At 42.8% G+C, this 23,363-nt stretch overlaps 1 protein-coding gene across 1 annotated transcript in view; it reads right to left on the bottom strand.

The window, feature by feature from the left end:
* The window catches only part of FCHSD1 (FCH and double SH3 domains 1), a 113,826-nt gene that overhangs the window by 18,856 nt on the left and 71,607 nt on the right, over positions 1-23,363 (bottom strand). The window contains exons 9-13 of the mRNA XM_075856213.1: positions 22,133-22,255; positions 18,451-18,546; positions 16,837-16,956; positions 11,906-12,010; positions 9,720-9,881 (exon numbers count right to left, since the gene is read on the bottom strand). Coding sequence (XP_075712328.1) covers positions 9,720-9,881; positions 11,906-12,010; positions 16,837-16,956; positions 18,451-18,546; positions 22,133-22,255 — 606 coding nt within the window. The remainder of the gene's footprint in view (positions 1-9,719; positions 9,882-11,905; positions 12,011-16,836; positions 16,957-18,450; positions 18,547-22,132; positions 22,256-23,363) is intronic.

Raw genomic sequence — 23,363 nt, 5'->3', positions numbered from 1 at the left:
TCTGTCACCACATTATAAGTGCCCTATCTCCTACATAAGGAGATGGGCGCTGTAATGTAGGTGACAGTAGTGCTTTTTATTTAAAAAAACAATCTATTTTCTCAACGTTAGGAGCGATTTTGGTTTATGCTAATGAGCTTTCTTAATGCCCAAGTGGGCGTATTTTTACTTTCGACCAAGTGGGCGTTGTACAGAGGAGTGCATGACGCTGACCAATCAGCATCATGCACTCCTCTCCATTCATTTACACTGCACTAGCGATATAGATATATCGCTATGTGCAGCTACATACACAAACCCTAACATTACTACAGTGTCCTGATAATGAGTACACATGAAATCCAGCCTGGACGTCATGTGTACTCAGAATCCTGACACTTCTGACTCTTTTTTGTGAGATTCCGGCAAGTGAAATCAAATCTCGTGAGATTTGGTTTCACTTGCCGGAGTCTCACAAAAAAGATTCAGAAGTGGCAGGATTCTGAGTACACATGACGTGTATCAATGGTGTCTCAGAGATACCTCATTATGGAAATAACAGACATTCACTAAAATGGTTTGTGTAATTTACAGATCTTAAAATCAATTTATTCTTGAAATAACGGCTATCCAAATGGTAGTCCCCTTTAAAAGCAAGAATCATTTAAAGGGGTATTACAGCTTAGCAAATAAAACATATTTATTGTACAGTGAAAAGTTCTACAATTTTCCAATATACTTTCTAGATCAATTCTTCAAGCTTTTTAAGATCTCTGCTTGCAGTCTTTCAATAGGAACCTTCATTGCTTACTTCTAGTGGATACAAATCTGTTCTGGTCATGTGATAAACACACAGCGGCATAGTTCGTTACAATTATTAGAGCTCTTGCTTGTAACGAGCAGTGCACCTGCGAGACCATCCCATGACCAGGATCTATTTTTATCCACTGAAAGTAAGCAATTAAGTTTCCTATTGGATGAATGCAAGCAGAGTTCTAAAAAATTCACGGAATTGATACAAAAAGTATATTAGAAAATTGGATAACTTTTCATTATACAATAAATAACATTTATTTGCTAAAACCGCAATATTTCTGTGATAAAAAAAACCTTCAGATCCTCTTCTATTTCAGTAAGGCTATTTATACGACTGATTTATGACTTTGTAAGTGACTTCCAAGTAACTGTTGCTGTTTTGTTTTTATACTCTGCGATACTCTGTTAAGAGGACATACTAATAATATTAATAAAGATCAGCTTTAGGGCTTATTCACATGAACACGTAAGACGCCCGTGTGACGGTCGTTAAAAAAACGGACGTCACACGGACCTATGCAACTCAATGCAGCCATTTAGACATGGTGTTTTTCATGCAGCGTGTTTCCGTTGCGTGAAACTCCCTGCATGTCTTATTCTTGTGCGTTTTTAGCGCATCACGCACCCATTGAAGTCAATGGGTGCGTGAAAATCACGGACAGCACAAAGATGCACATCCGTGTGCTGTCCGTGATTCAAGCACAACTTCATAAGAAATGGAGAAAAAAAAAAAAAAAAAAAAAAAAAGAGAAACGTGCACATAAAGACATCTACAACTGATGCCACACGGAACTGCAGCGCATGACAAACGTGTCCGTTTTTGGCAGACGCAAAACGGACACGTTTGTGTGAATAAGGCCTTATTGCTAAATTGTGAATGCCATTAAACGCCTCTCTAGCTGATCACTATGGAGACAGAGTTATATAAAGAACACTTTATTGCATTACATTTTCCAATTAATAAAAGAACGGGCATGAAAGAACACGAGGAATGAGTTTCAACTCCATATTTAACTCTACAATAGATAAAGGGAGAGCAATGAAAGGAAATCTCCCATGGGAAGTTTTTATAAAGAGGTCAATTCTGTAGCTCATTGAGACATCATGTGGTCACTTTAAGTACTTCAAGTAAAAGACAAAAACTTACAGGGGTGGTCTGCTTAAGATTGTACACTATGTTTACCACAATACAGCTAAAACATTGAGAATATACAATATATTAGCGGTCCCCAACCTTCTTTTAACCCCGGACCAGTTTCATGCAAGACATGTTTTCCACGGGTTTCGGGTCAGTTCACATGTTGCGTAAATACTGCGGATTTTCCACAACGGAATTTGTTGGGGAAAATCTGCAGCATAATACAGTAGCAGCAAAGTGGATGAGATAGAATAAATCTCCTCCACACGCTGTGTAAATAGTGAGCGGAAAAAAACGCTCAGAAATTGACCTGCGGTGCAGAATTTTATTCCGCAGCATGTCAATTGTATTTGCGTAAACGCTTCTTATTTGTTGCGAGTTTCCCCCATTGAATTCAATGGGAAGGTGAAACCCACAACAAATAGCAGTTGTTGCGTTTATTGCGGCGGTTTTGCAGCGATTCCGCCGCAAAAACGCAACTCAGAAAGAAAAAATCTTATACTTACTAAGAAGTCTGTTTCTTCCTCCAGGCCGGGCTCCTGGGATGACAAATTAAACCATGTGACTGCTGCAGCCAATCACAGGCTGGAGCGGTCTCTTGGGATAAAACGTCATCTCAGGAGGACAGCCTGCTAGCAGTCCGGCCGAATGCTCAGCAGTTTTCCGCAGCGGACTTTCCAGGCCAAAAACTGCACCACAATTTGGGACGGGTTTTCACCCGGAATACACTGCGGCCACCGGGGCGTATACCAGATACCGCGGCCCGGTACAAAGTGATCCACGAACCGGTATTGTTCCACGGCCCGGTACCAATTGATCGACGACCCGGTATTGGTTCGCGGCCCGGTGGTTTGGGATCACTGCTCTAAATGGGCAGACGTATTGGGACACCTACACATTACACCCGCAGAAGCTTTCATGACATCCCATTCTAAATCCATAGACATTAACATGGAGTTGGTCCCACTTCGCAGCTTAAACAGCTTCCACTCTTCTGGGAAGTTTTTCTTCAATATTTTAGAGCGTGTCTGTGGGAATTTTTGTTCATTCATTCAGAAGAGCATTTGTGAGGTCAAAGACTGACGATGGACGAGTAGATCTGGCTCAATCTCTGTCCTAGCTCATCTTAAAGGTGTTCAATGTGGTTGAGGTCAGGGCTCTGTGCGGCCCAGTCAAGTTCTTCCACACCAAACTCACCCAACCTGGTCTTTATAGTCCTTGCTTTGAGCAATCATGGAATATCTAGGAGGAAAGAAATTTCCCGAACGGACTTGTTACAACGGTGACATCCTATTATAGTACCACTCTGTAATTCAGTGAGAACTTTAGAACAAACCATTGCTTCACAAGGCAGACATGGCTAGGTGCTGGATTTTATACACCGGTGGCAATGGGACTGAAAGAAATAAGTGTATTCAATGATTAAGAGGTGTGTCCCAATACTTTTGTCCATATAGTGTAGGTCTCTCAGAGAGGTTGTCTAGGAGCAGAACATATATGAAGTTGTATTATGGAATAGTATAATGAAAGAACAATGCATCTGAAGTAAGAAAACACTCACTTGTCAGAGTTTAGAAAAAAGGGTGTTGGTCTTTCCGGAACAGCGCCACTCTTTTCCCTAGGCTGCATCTTGTATTGCAGTTCAGATCCCATTCACTTGTGCTGCAATACTAAGCCTGGCTCATATACAAGAGGGGCACTGTTCTTGGAAGATACTTTTGAATTCTGTATAAGCCCTTTCTTTGTCTGTAATGTGTACAATCTAAGGAATGGGTGTGCAATGTGATTGAACATTTGGGTCCCGCAGCCTACAGTGGAACAAGAAAGCTAAAAACCCAATTTTTTTTTTCTATATATGCCAGCCATAAGCTGCTGTGAGTAAAAATGTACACCTTACATGCCTAGCGGCAAATATATGATGTCACATGCTCCTTTCTGATAAATGTATAGACTTATAAATTCATACATCCTATAGTAAATCTTCCCCATTGTATTATTGAATCACATGCTGTGACCTATTAACCCCTTAGTGACCAGCCCATTTTAGGCCCTAATGACCAAGCTATTTTATTCGTTTTTCTATAGCATTCAAAGAGCTGTAACTTTTTTAATTTTTTCGTCTACATAGCTGTATGAGGACTTGTTTTTTTGCGGGATTAGTTGTACATTTTAATAGCACCATTTTTGGGTACATATAATTTTTTAATTAACTTTTATGAACTTTTTTTGGGGGGGGATTATAAAAAAATCCTGAAATTCCACCATTGTTCTACGCGGTTTTAAATTGATGCCGTTCACTATGCGACGTAAATAACATGTTACGTTTAGTCTATGGGTCGGTACGATTACGGCGATACCACATATGTGGAGGTTTTTTTATGTTTTACGACTTTTGCACAATAAAAACACTTTTGAACTAAAATGATTTGTTTTTGCATCGTCGCTTTCCAAGAGCCGTAACTTCTTTATTTTTCCATCAATGTAGTGATTTTTTGGGGTTTGTTTTTTTTGCAGGACGAGACGTAGTTTTGATTGGTACTGTTTTGGGGTGCATGGGACTTATTGATTCATTTTTATTATGACTTTTTTGGGGGGCGATGGAAAAAAATTGCAATTCCGCCATTTTTTTTATGGTGTTTACCTTGCGGTTTAAATAACATTAACTTTATTAATGGAGACATTACGGTCGCGGAGATACCACATATGTGTACTTTTATTTTTTACACTTTTACTAAATAAAACCACTTTTTATGGAAAAAAATGGTTTTATTTTTTTTACTGTAATTTTTATTATTAATCTTTATTTCACATTTATTATTTATTTTATTAGTCCCACTAGGGGACTTTTGTGCGATCTTCAGATCGCTGCTATAATGCTTTGGAATACTTCGTATACCAGAGCATTATTGCCTGTCAGTGTAAATCTGACAGGCAATCTATTAGGACGTGCCTCCGGCGCGTCCTAACAGGCATATGTCCGGGGCAGACCTGGGGGCTTTTATCAAGCCCCCGGCTGCCATGACACCCCATCGGAGACCCGCAATTGCATTTGCGGGCCGCCGATGGGTGACAGAGGGAGCTCACCCCCTCTGTAAACATGTTAAATGCCGCGGTCGCTATTGACGGCGGCATTTAACAGGTTAAACGGCCGCGATCTAAGTAAACTTCGATCGCGGGTGTTGGAGCAGGAGCCCAGCTGTCACCAGACAGCAGAGCCCCGGCTACAGCCTGCATGGGACACCCGTGCAGGACTTCGACTAGGCCAACATGAAAAGGCGTTGTTGGCCTAGCCTAAGGCCCCTTAGTGACCAACGTGAAAAGGCGTACTGGTGGTCACTAAGGGGTTAATGATGTTTTTGTAATGTTTCCCCACTGACATCACTATGGAAGAAGAAAGCCTTAGAATGCGGCTCCTATTTTTGGGATTAGAAAAAGTAAACTAGGTATATGAGGATTTAATCTCTGCACTCCCCCCACCTCCCTTTCACATGGTTTTAATTGCAGGGTGTTTTCAATACTTAGGCAGAGATTATTGATTAATACCGTCATCACTTGTAGTACCATGGGTGAACACAACACTAAAGATGATAGCACAAATGGATGCAGTAACAGGACCCTACATGTGACCCTAAGAGCCCAGTCACAGTGAGGGAGCACAGAACAGACAAGTGGCAACACAAGGACAGGGTGCAATCCACTAGATCTTCAGTGACTGTAGTATAAATCACTAGGAGGTGCGAGACAGGACACTGGACTAAAGAGACACCAGAGAAAGAAAAATTGCAGCACTTGGCCACCAGGGATTATTGAAAGATATACATCCCCCATCTCATCAGTTTCATGAGGTAGTTCTATGAAAAAACAGGACTGATGGCGGGTATGCATTCACAAAAAGCTATGGCTACTGTAATGGCTGTGGTCGCGGACCACCGTGGTTCCCCACCGTCGGGCGGCCGCAGACTCCTGCCAGTGTCTCCCTCCTTGGCGATGCCCGCTCGCGCGGCCATCCTGCCCAGGACTGACTTCTAAAGGCGCGCGCGCGCGCTCGTCCCCCTGCCTTAAAGGGCCAGCGCGCACAGACTAATGTTCCCTAACAATTCCCAAATCACCATTGACTATAAAAAGGGCGCCGCCCTTCCACTCCTTGCCTGAGCGTTGTTGTTGTCTACCCATGTTCGTTTTGCAAACGGTCCCTTAGTTGTATCCTGTTGCTGTATTGTTTCCTGTGCCCAAGCATTAGTTGGATTTGTGGGTATCATCTGCCACGTCTGGTGTCATCTGCCACATCAAGCTCCATCCGTGCCAAAGCCTCTGCTTCTGTCTGGACTTTTTTTTTTTTTATATCTTATTATTTTCTCCTTACTGTCTGGACTCTTACAGGTACTCTAGTGCTAAAGACTTTATATAGACTGTTATTTGGCCAGCGGCCACTCCGCTACAGTGGAGCGGCCTAGTGGGTCCACATAGCCCAGGACCATAACAGTACAGTCAGGCTATGGAACCCGCTGGTCAACCTAAGACGGCGTTTCAAATGATGCAAACGGACATGCATGACCTGCGTGCACGCCAGGATCAGCTTCTACTGGCAGTAAATTTGATCATCACCCGTTTGAGTCATCCTCCTGCTCCTCCTTTGGATGCTGCTGCTGTTCCATTACCGGTTACTCCTCCTGCCTGTTCCATATCTACAGTCTTGCTACCTCTGCCACCTCGTTACGACGGAGACCCTAGAGGTTTCAATGTACCATTAACTTTAGACTGCGTGCTCATCTCTTCCCCTCTGATGAGGCCAAGGTAGCATTCATAATTTCTCTCCTCACTGGCAAGGCCCTGGCTTGGGCGAACCCCATCTTGGAATGGGATGGCCCGGAATTCTCGGATCTAGCATTGTTTTTAGAGACTTTTCGTACTGTGTTTGAGGAGCCGGTTCGAACATCCTCTGCAGCTGCCACTCTGCTAAATATGAGTATGCCATCACCTTCCGTACACTGGCGGCCGAGTTGGCGTGAAAAAATGAGGCCTTGGTGGCGACCTTTTGGCAGGAACTGTCTACGCACATCAAAGACGAGCTAGCAGCAGCTCGCGATTTTCCTTCCACCCTGGATGCTCTTATCCTCTTGGCAACCCGGGTCGACATGAGGATCCAGAAACGTGCTCAGGAGATTGAACGGGAGAGACGTTTCTACATACTGGCTCCCTTGTTCCAGAGACCCCTATTGCCTTCCCCTGTCATACCACCTGAAGAGCCAATGCTGGTGGACAGAATCAAATTGTCCAAGCAGGCAGGAGAAACAGCGCAGATGCTCTTCAAGTTTGTGCCTGTATTGTGGTCTCAAGGGCCATTTTGTGCGTCAATGTCCACAAAAGCCAGGAAACTTCAACACCTAGGGTAGGTTGCAGAGACAACCCTAAGTGGAACGGTGTCAAATTCCAAATCCTCTCCCAAATTATCTATTCCTGTAACTATTGTCTCTGGAGAGAGTCAATAGTAAAACAGCATTGAACACCCGAGACGGTCACTACGAATATCTTGTGATGCCCTTTGGACTGTGTAACGCTCCAGCTGTGTTCCAGGAGTTCACAAATGATATCTTCCGGGATCTGCTGTAGGTCTGTGTGAGGGTCTATCTGGACGACATCGGAGGCACGTTCCCCAAGTTCTGTTGAGGTTAAGGGGGAATCGCTTATATGCTAAACTCGAAAAGTATGTGAGGGGAATTCTTTGCCCTTCCTGGGCTACATTGTCTCTGACCGTGGACCGCAGATGGTTCCAGAAAAGGTGAAGTCCGTCTTAGAGTAGCCACATCTACAGGGTCTTCGGTCTACAGAACGATTTTCGGGATTCTCAAACTTCTACCGGCAATTTATCCCGAACTTCTCGCCTGCCTGCTCCAATCTCTGCCCTCACTAAGAAGGGGGTAAACGCCAAGGTTTGGCCTCTGGAGGCAGAGTCAACATTTACAAACCTCAGATCACAAGAACCTACAGTCGGCACAACAACTAAATCCTCGCCAAGCAAGATGGTCGCTGTTCTTCGCCAGATTTCAATTCTTGCTTCACTTCCGTCCTGCAGACAAGAATGTGAAGGCTGATGCCCTGTCTCGATCTCTTGAAACTAATGACTAAGGAAATTCCTCAATATATCATATATCCTTTTAGGATTATTGCCGCTAACCCTCTGCAAATTAGAGACATTCCTCCCTTGCAGACAGGAAGAGAACTCTCCGCTGGGGACACAGCTCCAAACTGTCTGGGAACTCTGGTATCCGAAAGACACAGGACTTGATAGCTCGTCATTACTGTTGGCCCACGCTGCCTAAAGATGTTGTGGACTATGTTTCCTCATGTATGAACTGTGCCTCGAACAAGTCTACCCAGTCCAACCTGCTGGTTTGCTCCTACCCCTGTGCAACATATCACTATGGACTTCATTACAGACCTTCCTCCTTTAGCTGGATGTACTGCGGTCTGGGTAGTGGTGGACCGTTTCTCTAAAATGGCACATTTTATTATTTTGACTGGCCTTCCGTTTTGTCTTCACCTGGCAAATCCATTTACTCTGCACATCTTCCGTCTGCACAGACTACCTCTGCATATTGTCTCGGATTGGATGTACAGTTTACGTCCAAATTCTGCAGAGCCCTGTGCAAACTGCTAGATGTTAAGCTGGACTTCTCTTCTGCCTATCACCCACAATCCAATGGTCAAGTGGAGAGGACCAATCAAAATTTTAGAGAATTACCTTCGTCATTTAGTTTCCGCCTAACATGACAATTGGGTACAACTTCTGCCTTGGGCGGAATTCTCTTACAACAATCACACAAGTGAGTCTACTACCTCTTCTCCTTTCTACATTGTGTACAACCAACATCTACAAGTTCAGATTCTTGTGCCAGCTAGAACTCAAGTACCGGCAGCTAAACCTTCATTTGGGACTTTTATTCACATCTGACAGCAAACTAAGTCTGCGATCCTTCAGTCAGTCGACCATATGAAAAAGCATGCCAATAAAAAAAAAAAAAGAAAGGTTCCTCCTTAATTCTCTCCCGGAGTACAGGTCTGGCTATCCTCGAGAAATATTAGTCTCAAGATGCCCTCTTCCATATTTGCTCCCAGATTCCTCGGTCCTTTCGGCCGACCTACCTTGACTTCTAAGGTGCACGCACTCGTCCCCGGCCTTAAGGGCCAGCGCGCACGCATACTAAAATTCCCTAACCAATCCCCATATCACCCTGGACTATAAGAAGTGCTCCGCCCTTCCACTCCTTGCCTGACTGTTGTTGTCTACCCACGTTTGTATTGCAAACGGTCCCTTAGTTATATCCTGCTCTCAGTGTTCCCCTATCCTGCTTTCTGTATCCTGTTGCTGTGTTATTTCCTGTGCCTAAGACTTTAGTTGGAGTCGTTTGTATCATCTGCCATGTCTGGTGTCATCCGCCACATCTGGCGCCTTGCGCCACGTCTGGCGCCTTCCATGCCAAAGCCTCTGCTACAGTCTGGTCTCTTACAGACTTTATAAAGACTGTTATTTGGCCAGCTGCCACTCCGGCGAGCTGCCTATTGGGTCCACATACCCCTGGATCATGACAGCAACTTTATAGAATTCATTTTAGGTTATATGGTTTTGAGTTTTATATGTCATTTGCTCAGATATGGGAAAGTCCAATATGGAAAAGTTAAATAATATGGTAAAATATTAAAATAAAAAGCTAATATTGCAGCTTTGTGATCAAGGTTTAAGATTGAATGGCTGAAATTGATATAAGTAAGACTTCATGAAACTTACAGAGGGGGACACCTCTCCATTAGACATACGGGCCTCACTCAGACGTCTCTCTTGTTCTAGTTCTTCGTTTGCTTGTGTCATGGCGCCAGATAGCCAGGTGTCTACATCTACCCCAACCTGGCGGAGCAGTTCCACACGAGCATCAGCTTTCACCTTGCTGACCTAAAACACATATAAAACACTGAATATAATCCGGAGACAAAATGCAATCAATAAAAGATCAGCAAAGGCAAATAATAGAATCATATATAGATATAGCTTTAATGCATATAAAAAAAATTAAGCAAATGGGATTGGTTGAAAGTATCCTCCTGTTTGGTGTATACAGATCTCTTGCAGACCTGTGTGTCTTCATGGTTATAGACTACAAACCAACCGGTGTATAGTCTGATCCTGCAGTCATGTGTTTTTCCACTATATTTGCGCTCTATAGCTTCAACGCGCTGCCCCGGCCCACGATGCAACGCGCTGCCCCGGCCCACGATGCAACGCGCTGCCCCGGCCCACGATGCAACGCGCTGCCCCGGCCCACGATGCAACGCGCTGCCCCGGCCCACGATGCAACGCGCTGCCCCGGCCCACGATGCAACACGCTGCCCCGGCCCACGATGCAACGCGCTGCCCCGGCCCACGATGCAACGCGCTGCCCCGGCCCACGATGCAACGCGCTGCCCCGGCCCACGATGCAACGCGCTGCCCCGGCCCACGATGCAACGCGCTGCCCCGGCCCACGATGCAACGCGCTGCCCCGGCCCACGATGCAACGCGCTGCCTCTGCCTACAGACAGTAGAAGATGTAAGAGACTGTCCCCAGGACTGCTGCTGTGCTGGCGGTTTAATAAGGTGTCTATCTTTTAATTCTCTAAGACAGAAGGGAAGAATTGTTTAGATCACTGGGAGACTAACACAATATAAACCCCATTGTGGATGCCACAGACACCCTGAATTCAGTGGCGTAGCTACAAGGGTCGCAACAGTCACAGTTGTGACCGCGTCCCTAAGCCTAGGGGGGCCCGCTTTTCCCGCTTGCAACTTTATCTGCATCCTCGGAACGCAGATACAGTTCAATTCAATACTGGAGCCTTGCTCCAGCATTCACTGTGCCGTGAGCAGTTCGGCGCAGGCAGGCGAAATGTAGTGACTACATTGCGCCTGTCTGCGCCGAGTCACACGCAGTGCAGAGGAAGAGAAGGATCTCCTCCACCCGTCATGGGAACGGGGATAGGTATGTAATTAATATGGTGGCGTTATACTGGGTATGGGAGGGTGGCTGATATGGTGGCTGCTGAGTGAGCATTATACTGTATGGGGGGCATTATACTGTATGGGGCAGCTATGGGAGGCATTATATTGTATGGGGTGCAATATACTGTATGGGACAGCTACGGGTGGCAATATATGTGGGGGCAATTATACTTTGTGGGGGCAGCTATGGGAGACATTATACTGTGGGGGCATCAATAGGGACGGTCGGGCAAGGCGGCTGGGCATAGGCGTGCACAGGTGTCTGGTGGTGTTAGGGAGGGGTAGGGGGGCCCAAGCTGAATTTATGCACCAGGGCCCATGAGCCTTTAGCTACGCCCCTGCCTGAATTGTTCATGATGCAATCAACATGTATCAACACTATTTCTAAGCACAAAAATCCTCTTTGGCTTTATTTCCACATCCAGTAAATGTGGCCACTTCTGAAATGGAAGAGCAGAACAGGCAGCCTTGATCTAAAGATTAGCGGGAATCACAACAGTTTAACCCCCACAATTCAGACATTTGGCATATCCAGTTGATATTCCATAAATGTCTATAGTGGGAAAATTCCTTTATTGATTATTCAAGAATCACTAATAATTCGTCACCTCCCTGTGCATCTACTCAGCGATATGGGTGTCATCAGATTTTTGGGCATAGTGTTTGGACTTCATAGTGACTTTGTAAACAGCGCATTGCTGCGGGTCCAGCTTCATAAACTTCTGGCAATCAGCTTGTTATCAGGTTGGATTTACATTTCCCCTGCAGCTACTGCAGAATTTTGCTTTCCACTTTGGTTGTGAATGGAGAAGAAAACATGACATCTCTCAGAATCAGTACAAGAGGTGTATAGGTAGATATTTACAAAGGTATTGAACTCTGAAATGGTGTGCAAAAGTTTCATTTTACTTGACGGAGTGTAATGTATAATCTGCACATACCTCAGCTTTTCGCACACTTTCTTTTACTTCCTCCATTTTCTGGACTATACCGAGGACCTCCTCTTCCGAGGAATTCTTCTGTCTGTCTTCCAGTCTTTGAAGGACCTAGAAATGGGCAGATTTTGCGTAAACATTTTATTTTGGGCTGACCTCCTTATGAGTTGTCAGGTTTTACAAGTACATTTTAGATTATTTTCTATGACCATCTGATAATCCTGTACAATTAGGCTGCATTCACACTTCCGTGTGCCGCTAATGACAGTTCCATGAATGACGGACCGTACACGGATGGCTTCAGTGTGCAGTCCGTTGATTCACGGACCAAATTAATTCAAAGGCCGAGACTGTTCTGTCAAAAATGGGCAGGAGTAGGATCTGCCCTATTTTTGACGGAACGGCCGCACGATTCCGTTAAAATAACGGAAGTGTGCATGGCCCCATTGAAATGAATGTGTCAGGGTGCTATCTGTTAAAAAAACGGAGAGCACCCTGACGAAAAAAACGGAAAAGGGCATGAGGCCTAAAGAATCTAGCACATACGAGGTCCATGGATGTCAGATTCAAACATTTTTACTGTATATGTATTTATTTTGACAGAAAAAAACCATGATACTACATTGCATACATTGGCATAATATAGTAGACAATTTCACGCTTTCATGTGCTCAATATAAAATATTGGCTCCCTGAATAAACAGCAAAGCCCTCATATAATGTGAATAATGGATTTTTGACTTCGGCAGTGGCAGAAATTCATAACTACTGCAGAATGTACATGGATAGTTTATATTCTCAGCAAGTTACAGACTGCTGTTTATGGTCTATAGTCTAAAGTTAGACACAGACGGACATAAAACAGCCTAAAGCGGATGGCCGGGAAGACATGGTTTGGGGGGGGGGGGGTTTAAATTCCCAGCTTCTCCCATGCTTTTTTTGCATTGGTCCCATTAGTGTTTTATTAGCAAACATTTGTTTAAGCTAATCCCAAATATTTTATGCAAAGGATGACCAAAACCGAAATAATATTTAACCCTTTTAGTGACCAGTCTATTTTGCGCCTTAATGAGCAAAACAATTTTTTGTTTTTTTTCATCACTGCATTTTAAAAAAGCCATAACTTTTTTTATTTTCCCATATACATATCCGTGTGAAGGATTGTTTTTGTGGGACAAGTTTTGTTTTTTTATGGAACCATTTTGGGGTACATATAATTTATTGATTAACTCTTATTAGCTTTTGGGGGGGGGGGTAATGGAAAAAGGAAACAGAAATTCTGCCATTTTTTTTTCGTCTGAAACCAATTCGATGCCAGGTCGCTATTGACCGTGGCATCTAAGAGGTTAAACGCCGAGATCGGAATTACCTTTGTTCTTGGCCGTTTAGACAGCCCGACACACGCACTAGGTGGCACGGGACTGCCTTTCCGTGCTTATGACAATGCCGTGAAAATGTGGCGCTGTGGCATAAGTACCCTAATAGCCACCGTGAAAAGACCTATGAGCGGTCATTAAGGGGTTAAAGTATAACTATTGTGCTTCCCTCTCCATAGCCATACAGTTAAAGGGGTTGTATAAGAGTGACAACCCCATTCTTGTCCATGGGCTCAGCCCCAATTAAATGAATGGACAAATTTGGTGTTGTGTTGGGAAAAAAAAAAAAACAGGCCGACTGAGCTGCGATGTCATGGACATTTCATAAACAAGCGTGGCAGCCCCTTGACATGATAAAATTCTAGTGCCAGCAGCCACTACTAGGGAGTGGGGGGGGGGGGGGTTATTGAAGGCAGCTTTATACGGTTCCTATTGAACTCCATATTAAATCCACTTTGATAGCTCCCCCAGTGGCAGCTATATGCAACCGGAATTTTATAATTTGACTCTATAGCTGGTGTCAGAAAAACGTAGCTCTGACCCCTTTAAAGATGTGTTATAAAATGAATCGGTACAGAATTTTGGACCTATTTAAATATTTTTTAAAAAAGTACAAAAAGAAATACAAAATGGCATTAGTTACTGGAAATTGAAATTGACAGATAAAAAATAGACCTATATACGTATACCTAACAGGTTTACAGACTTAAAACAGAACTAAAAATCACATTTCGGACAGAAAATTATTACAATTTATTATTATTAAAAGTTATTGTTGCTTTTGTCAAGTACAGAAATGAATGGCCGCAGTACGGCCACAGCGGGCACTGCAGACATTTGTCCAGATATAAGACTTAAAATCGCGTCATATAAGCAGATCTGTTTCAACTACAAATCACCATTATTCTCAGTGGAGGGTTTTGTTTTGAGTTTCTACTGGATACCGAAATCTCCCATTGAGCTACCATGCTGGGATCACATTTTGTGCCTCAACTAAAATATTTATGTGCTCTCCCGTCCCCATATATTTAGAGGACGGAACAGCGAATTTGGCATGGGTTCAGTTCACTTGGGGCTGGTTTCCTGTGCCCTTGGATATCTGATCCGGAGTAACTTTGTGTGCAAGGTCAGAAAACCTCAGACACATTAATGGGCGGTCGAGAAAAACCGCATGAAATCAATACCTGTCCTGAAAACAGCATCACGTCCCTAATCCAACCAAGGTAAAGAGTTACAATAGGAAATAGAACAAATAAAGGAAAATGAACATTATAAAAGGGAATTCAGGATTTTTAGATGCTGGAGAGAAATGAGTGAAATTTAGGAGCATTTCCTTCAGTGTTCGATGTAAAGGGGGCACAGAGATATCAGTCACAACCAGGCCCCTAGGTGCCCTGTGTTATTTTGAGATCAGAGTAGCACTACATTAGTAAATATATATATATATAATGAAGTGAAGTGAATAACATTGATTATCTTGTTGCCATGGTGCCTCTCAAGGTGTACAATATATTTAGGCAGCAAGTGAACAATAAGTTCTTGAAGTGGATGTGTTGGAAGCAGAAAAATGGGCAAGCATAAGGATATGAGCCACTTTGACAAGGCCCAAATTGTGATGGCCAGACGACTGGGTAAGAGCACCTCCAAAATGGCAGGTCTTGTGGGGATGTTACCGGTATGCAGTGGTTGAAACCAATAATCAAAAGTGATACAAGGAAGGAAAACCAGTGAACCGGCAATAGGGTCAGGGGCGCCCAAGGCTCACTGATACTTGGGGAGCATAGGCTAGCCCGCCTAGTCCAATCCCATATAAGAGCTATTGAACAACAAACTGCTGAAAAAGTAACTGCTAGCTATGATAGACAGATGTCAGCACACACAGTGCGTCGCAGTTTGCTACGTTTGGGTCAGAGTGCTCATGCGAACGCCTGTCCACAGCCGAAAGTGCATAAAATGGGCATGTGAGCATCAAAACTGGACTATAGAGCAATGATAGAAGATGTCCTGGTCTGATAAATCACGTTTTATTTTACATCATGTGGCCGGCCGGGGGTGTGACCGACACTTACCTAGCGAAGAGATGACACCACCAGAATTCACTATGGGAAGAAGGCAAGCTGGCGTACGCAGTGTGGAGCTAAGGACAATGTTCTGCTGGGAAAACTTAGGTCATGGCATTCATGTGTATGTTACTTTAACATATACCACCTACCTAAACACTGCTGCAGACAAGAACACCCCTTCATGGCAACAGCATTCCCTAATGGCTGTGGCCTCTTTCTGCTGCACTGCAAAAATTGTTCAGGAATGGTTTAAAGGGGTTTTCCCGTCTTGGACAATTATGGCATATCCATAGGATATGCCATAAAAGTCCGATAGATGTGAGTCCCACCTCTGGGACCCGCATCTATCTCTAGAACGGGGCCTCCTAAATCCCGTTCTAGCTTACTCTGCTTTCGCTGACCACTTCCTGGTTAGGTGGTCAGGCGTTCCGGAAACAGCCGAGTGCTGAAGTGAATGTTAGTTCCAGAAAACAGCGTAGCACGGCGAGCTACGCTGTTTCCGTAGCTACAGAGTTTCGGAAACAGAGTAGCTTGCCGTGCTACGCTTTCAGTAACGCCCATTCACTTCTATGGAAGTTACAGAAACAGCATAGCTCAGCGACGACTCGGCTGTTTCTGTAACACCCGACCACCTAACCAGGAAGTGGCCGGCAAGCAGCGGAGCGGAGTAAGCTAGAACCGGGTTTAGGGGGCCCAGTTCTACAGATCGGTGCAGGTCCCAGAGGTGGGACCCGAATCTATCGGACCTCTACGGCATATCCTGTGTATATAGTTATAAGCATATGATGTGCATGCAAATAGTGCCCAAATCGGGAAAAATTGCACAAAATAAACAAAACTTGCAATTTCTTGTTGTAATATGAAATGGGCTCTGATGCACCTCAAAGAAAGTCCTGACTTAAGAGACCCTTGAAACCCTCCTCTAGCACAAATTCAAACTTGTCCAAAATTGAGAACAAAATGGCGCTCTGCATATTATACATCTGAAGCGGATAAACCCTATAAAACGGTACATGACAATACTGACCATCCATAGGGAAGACCCTTTCATGCATGTACCCTTTGTCTCAATCATAAGCCTAAAGGTCCTCCTACGCGGCCCACCGTGGGCCAAGTAAACGAGCGCAAATCAACAAGACATGCTCGTTGATCGGCGCTCGTTTGCTTCTTTCACAAGGAGCCAGTACAGGGATGCGCGCTCGTTAATCCGATCGCTCGTCCCCATACATTATTATCATGTCAGCAGCGCGTCTCCCTGTTTACACAGGGAGATGTGCTGCCCACAACGATAACATTTTACACATTTCAAACTATACGATCAGCGGATGATTGAGCGTTTGCTCGCTCATCTGCTGATCGCTGCCCTGTTTAAATAGGGGAATTATTGGGAACGAGCGGTTGCCCAATAATTGGCCCTTGTAAAAGGGTCTTTACTCTGAGGATACATCTTTAGCATGCCTGGAATACCTGCAATACTTTCCAGTACATTTCTACTAACCCTTTCTCCATGAGTCTTCAGTTTATAATCTCTCGCAGATCTGCTCGTCCATCTACGTGCCTCCTTGTCCAAGACATTCATTTCATCTGGTGCTTTAACAAGGGTCACTAACTTTAGTATCTGTGAGAAAAAGTTAAAATGATAAAAAACTTAAACACACAATTCAGTATTTTAGTAATTAAAACTTGATTTTACTTCATACAAAAAAGGACAGAAGTCCAATCAAACCTTACAACAATCTGATCAACCGAACAGAAAATCAAACTACTCTCTGTGTGATCTCTATAACCCATACATGTAATAGGAATTTTAATGGTCTATCAAAGAAAATACTTAAATAAAACACTTTGATTGAATCCATGTATTCTATCTCTGCATATTACGACGATGAAGACTTAAGTCGTTCACTAAAGAAGTTTCATGGTAACACTGACTATTAACCCTTCTCATGACATCTGGCAGGGATTGATTTTACTTTCTAAGGCTTCGTTCACATCTGCTTCAGGGCTCTGTTCCGACCTATGGTGTCCGTTTGTTTCAGTCAGGGCTCCATTTTGCCGGAAAGCTCAGACGGAACGTCAGAATAGAGTCCTGACTGATATGTGAATGAAGCCTTAGGGCCCTTTCACATCAGCGTTCCTTTCCCCTGAGGGGTTCCGTCGGAGGTGAACACAGCCTTAGTTGCGGATCATAAATAGTTTTTTGTAAAAAGATCACCACGTATTTTATGTTTACTAAATTTTCTTTGTATCATTTTCTTATGTTCTTTACCTTATCTTATTTGACATTTGGGATGAAATAATAGTCTATTTATTGACCACCAGGTGGCAGTGTCTCAATATTACACTATATTGTGTGGCAGCACCTGAAAGTTATAAGAAAACTTCTAGCTGAAGGCCCAAAATAAAAGCTTACAAAAGTGTATTTCTTTGGCTGTTGAGCCCAATTAAATATGATGTTTAATACTCCACGTAGTAGGTGGATTCTGATGAAATAGCTTGTAATCCATAAACTATTACGTCAATTAAGAGTTCAAAAAAAATTGCAATAATACATGTAAAATCCAGTGTCATGTTTATTACATGCAACTGTCCCTGCCCTGTTTTTCCAGTATTTGCCAGATCCTCACGGTCTCCACCTTCACCCAAAAATTATAAGAAATAAGAACATTGGTGTTGTCCATGGCAGCCAATCACAGTCCGGCTCTAATTTTACAAATAAAGCTTCGAAAATTAAATTGTATTGACAGGTTGGGCAACATCACTGTTTTTCCTCTGACCCCAGGGATGCAGGGGTAACCACTTTAATATGAAATAAGGGCATTCTATCAAGATTATGATCGGACATGTAACCATACACTGCTGTGTTACATATATTAATTATTTTTTTTTAACATAAAAAATTGTACTGCAATATATTTGCTTTAGGACTAAATAAATGTTAGATATATATATATATATATATCTATCTTTGGGCAATAACTCAAAGATGCCAGATCTGCCCATCATATATAAAACTCAAAAATACAGCAGCGACAAGCAGATACGGAAGGTGACGAAAAGTGGAATAGTAATTATGTTTAACCCTTCACAGTACATACTATAATTCACATACCCTGTCCGTCCCTGCAGGTTGGAATTGCTGAATGGGTGTAGGGGAAAAAACACTGGTATCCTTCAAGAACAGCTGTAGGTTCTGCTGACGGGAAACCTGGGGGACAAAGAGCGAATGAAACATACACGTATAGCCTACAACTTTATAATAAATGTTCAAACATAGCCAAAATATAGTTAAGGGGAATTGTATAAAGACTAATTCCATAATATACCATAAGGGTGAGTTCACACAGAGTTTTGTGACAAGTTTTTTGACGCGGAAACCGCGCCACAAAACGTCTGAAAACGGCTCCTATTGATTCTAATGAGAGGCGGAGGCGTTTTTTTTCCCCACGAGCGGAAAAACCGTCTCGCGGGAAAAAGAAGGGACATGCCCTATCTTCGGGAGGCAGAGAAAGCGTATTTAGCGGCGTTTTATGCCCGCGGCGCGCAACAGAATTTTGAGGCAGATTTTCCTCCTGCAAAAAACTCAGTGTGAACCCTTATTATCAGATATACAAGTTGCATGAAATTCCACACCATTGTTTTACACACACTAGAACATAGGCTTCGGTGTCTGGCAGCCTGTACTCTGCAGCAGGCGCAGGCTGTCATAAAATATCCTGCATCAGATGGCAGGAAGGATACTGGCAGTCTGAATTCTGCTTCTCGGACAATGCTTATAAATGGAGCAAGTCTACCAATAGATTAGGATATTACATGTTTTGTAGTTATCCAATATATTAAAGAGAATTCCTGACAGCCGAAGTGACATATTGTAGGTTATAATCACTTAATTACCAGCCCTATATGCAAATTCTCACTTTTATTGCAGGAAGCCGTCACTTATGACATTGTATCATTTATCATTAGTATTAACATATCATTTTTTTATGATGTCCCCGAGTCATCTGAAAAGCAGCTTATAAGACAAAACATCACCTATTATTGGGACCTTCAACCTGTTTTTCTATATAAATATAATTATGTACTTAGAGGAGGTTTATTATATTTAGTGGATAATGTCAACTCCGGTGCTCATCTGTGCGGTTTCTATGGAGCCTTTATAAGGGATCCAAGAAGATTGTGGAAAAGACGTGAGTATTAGGAGGATATTTTATTATACTTTACTACACCCAAACTCATTTATATTGGGCCGAGACTGCCTTTTACCCTATGAAAAGATATAAAAGTTGGACAATTAGGAAGACTGGAATTACTGACATAAGTGCACTGCGGTACGGTCGCATGTGTCAAAGTCAAACTCTGTTCATATAAGGTCTTGTCCACACGTAGCGGAATTGTGGACGGAAAATATGCAGCAGAATACAGTAGCAGCAAAGTGGGTGAGATTTAACAAATCTTATCCACACGCTGCGTAAAAAATTAAGAGCAGTGCGTATTTTTCGTAACGCAGCATGTCAATTCCGGCTGCGGAAAGTGGACTGAATTGCTGCGTTGTTCAGAGGAGATGTCACCATCTCTCAGCAGTGAGTAAAACGCAGCCAAATCCGCACCATTTTCTGCAGTAAAAAAACGCAGCAAACGGGGTCTGCTAGTTTCTGTGGAATTGCTGCAGAAGTTTTCTGCAGCAATTCCGTTACGTGTAGACAAGCCCTTACATTTGAGCCTTCTGTCGGAGGTATACATTGGTAGCAGGCTGCAACGTATGCCGCTATATAGGCTTACAGTGGCATACATCGACAATAGGCTCCCATTGTAACACATACTGCACGGATTGTGTTTTCTTTTTACTGTATAGCACAAAAACAAAGAGGTATGTAGAGTCAGACGCATCCCAGCTTCGCATATGCCAAGTGGACATACTTTTGGCATACAGGGTTGAATGAGACGCTATGGATATATTCAGCTCCTCAGACACATACGCTGAATATAATTCACAAACGTGATGTAAATAAAATCTTAGTGCGCAGACTGGTCTGTCATTCGGTCGCCCCCTAAGCCTTAATTTAACATTAATGGGCAGGCAGATGTTAGTAACAAGTGACATTAAGAGCTGTGCCCACCCACCCCATTTACTTGGGCTCTGTTGAAGTCTAATAACCGGCATCAGAAAAGTCTCATCCCACCGATTTAAATGACGAAATGTAACTATAAAATAGATTTTTCACATGTTTTTTTTTTTTGTTGCAGTCAAAAACACAACAGCAAATCTGCAACAAAACCACATGCCTAAAAAAAAGTCTCATTCACTATAACAGCACATCTGCAGCGGCCAGACGGCAACTGAACAAGACATGGCATTTAACTTTAGAGTATTGTTCACACTTGCAGATTTTCAGTTCGGATTTGCAGGCAGAAAATCTGCAGCGTATTACAGTAGCAGCGAAGTGGATAAGATTTTAACGACTCATCCACCTGCTGCGGAAAAATATCACACAGATAACGTTCATAAATTTACCTGCGGCGCGGAATATATATCTAAACCAAGTCAATTTATGCTGAAAATTCACTGCGCATTTGTTGCAGAATTTTCTTATTGATTGCATTCAATTGGGAATTCAAATTCCGCAACAAATTTCATTGTTTGTGGAATTTCTTGCAATTGTGCTGCGGATTTGCAGCGAATTCTGCAGGCTAAAAAAATTAAAACCTATACTTACCTCTCACGGCGCTGCCATAGCAACAGCCACCTTGCTCTTTTGCCTGCTCTGTGTCCAGACTGCTCCCTGTGATGACCTTTCATCACATGTGATCTCTGCAGCCAATCACAGGCTGCAGCGGTCACATGTGATGAAACTTTATCCCAGGAGGGCTCATATATATAGAGCAGTCGAAAGAGCAGAAACACTTTGCTATTTTAACCGCCGGAGAGGAAAGTATAGGCCTTTTTTTTTTCTACTGGACATTTTTCCCTGTGGAAAATCGGTTCGAACAGACGCACACCATTTGGTGTGATTATTCGGACGGATTTCTCTGTGTATTCTGGGTTGTATACACTGCAGACATGTCCACAGTGTATATGCGCTGTGTGAACATACACCAGCCGATAATCTGCCGATGCAGCGAGCACCGATCAACGAGACATCGTTGATCGGCGCTCGTTTGCTCCTGTCACACGGAGCTATGGATTGGGACGAGAGGCCGTTACTCCGATCAGTAGTCACATACATTATTATCATGTCGGCAGCGGGTCTCCAGGTTTACACAGGGAGATGTGCCGCCGACAACAATATTTTACTTTTTTAAAACGATACGACCAGCAGACGATCGAGCGTTTGCTCGTTCATCTGCGGATCGCTGCCCTGTTTATCGGCAACGAGTGTTCTATGATTGCTCGTCTGCGCGACAATCGCCCAGTGTAAAACCCCCTTAACTGTTGAAAATTTATTTTGACAGCTCATAGCAAGATCTCATGGCATTTATAGAACTCTATTACAGGCCAGAGGATTCGATGGCATCTACCGCATGATAGAACATGACACAGACATTTCTAGCCACACACACACAAAAATATTTATTCCGGAGAAAAAACACATTATGATGTCACAGCACATCGGGGGAAATTATAAGTAAATAAAAAGGTCACAATTTTGACACACCATATTTGCAACTTTTCTCTATATTTTGTAAGTTTTGTACTTCTAAGATTACCCACTAACTCACTTGGGAACAATAGCCAACAATACAAAAGAAACATAAAACATATAAAATGTAAAAGAAAAAAAAGCAGCGGTTACCTGAAGAGACGCCTCCAGGGTGTCGTGGAATCGCTCTTTTGTGGATCGGCAGGTATTGAGTTCAGTCTTATTGATCAGTGAAAGATAATCTCGCAACCGCTCGTAAAGGTCCCCATCCAAAACCTGCAGTGTACAAGATATAGCCAATGTTATTAGGAGCAGGTACAGGAAAACCCCCGTCTATTATTCCTACGGCTTGTCAATACATACCCCAGATATTATATATGTATACTATTTGTGTATAAAGCAAAAATAAACATATAAAATTATGCTGCAATTCCCCAATGTCAACACAGTGTGGCGCCAGCATCCTATTTTTCACTTGTATAGACGAAACACAGAAGGAACTTCACATTTAATGATTACTTAACCAACCACATGAACAAACAAGGCCTAAGCCAAGAAAAATAGTTTTATATTATAAATTCTAGATCAGAGCGAGTAAAGAAAGGATGAGACATGGAAGTCAGATTAAAAGGATCTACAAACTTCTCTGATCTTATCAGTGTTTAAAAACAAAGTTTATATATTCTGATTTGATTAAATAGGATTAAAAACCTAGCAAGGTCTACAATTGTGTTCATCTTCTCCTTGAACATGCACGATCCAATATCGCAATCCAAATGGTGGAAAACTAAAAGTTCTCTAAATGTGTCCCAGTAGTAATCTTTCCCCTATTGCTGTCAGCAGGTTAGCGATGCCCCTGGAGGGGACCAGGGGGTTGAGAACCTCTGCACGATGTCTATAATGTAATTATAGACAAATATCACCATGTATATAAAATAAGCAAAATATAATAATAAAATATCCATACATAATAACAAAATATAATAAATAAAATATCACTACACATACAGTTCGGTCCAGAATTATTTGGAGAGTGACACAGGTTTTGGCATTTTAGCTGTTTACCAAAACATATGGAATATCCAGTTATATAATCAATATAGGCCTTAAGTGCAGACTCTCAGCTTTAATTTGAGGGTATTCACATCCTAATTTGAGGAAGGGTTTAGCAATTACAGCTCTTTAATTTGTAGCTGCTTTTTTTTCAAGGGACCAAAGGTAATTGGACAATTATCTCACAAGCTATTTTTTTTTTTTACGTTTTTCCATCGTCGCATTTCAGGAACTATAACTTTTCTATTTTTGCGTCAACACAACTGTAGGAGGACTTTTTTTTTTGCGGGACAAGTTCTATTTTTTAATAGCACCCTTTTGGGGTACATAT

The sequence above is a fragment of the Rhinoderma darwinii genome, chromosome 3, assembly GCF_050947455.1.
Source record: "Rhinoderma darwinii isolate aRhiDar2 chromosome 3, aRhiDar2.hap1, whole genome shotgun sequence".
NCBI lineage: Eukaryota > Metazoa > Chordata > Amphibia > Anura > Rhinodermatidae > Rhinoderma > Rhinoderma darwinii.
The sequence above is the reverse complement of the archived record's forward strand: the minus strand, read 5'-3'. Positions and strand labels throughout refer to the sequence as shown.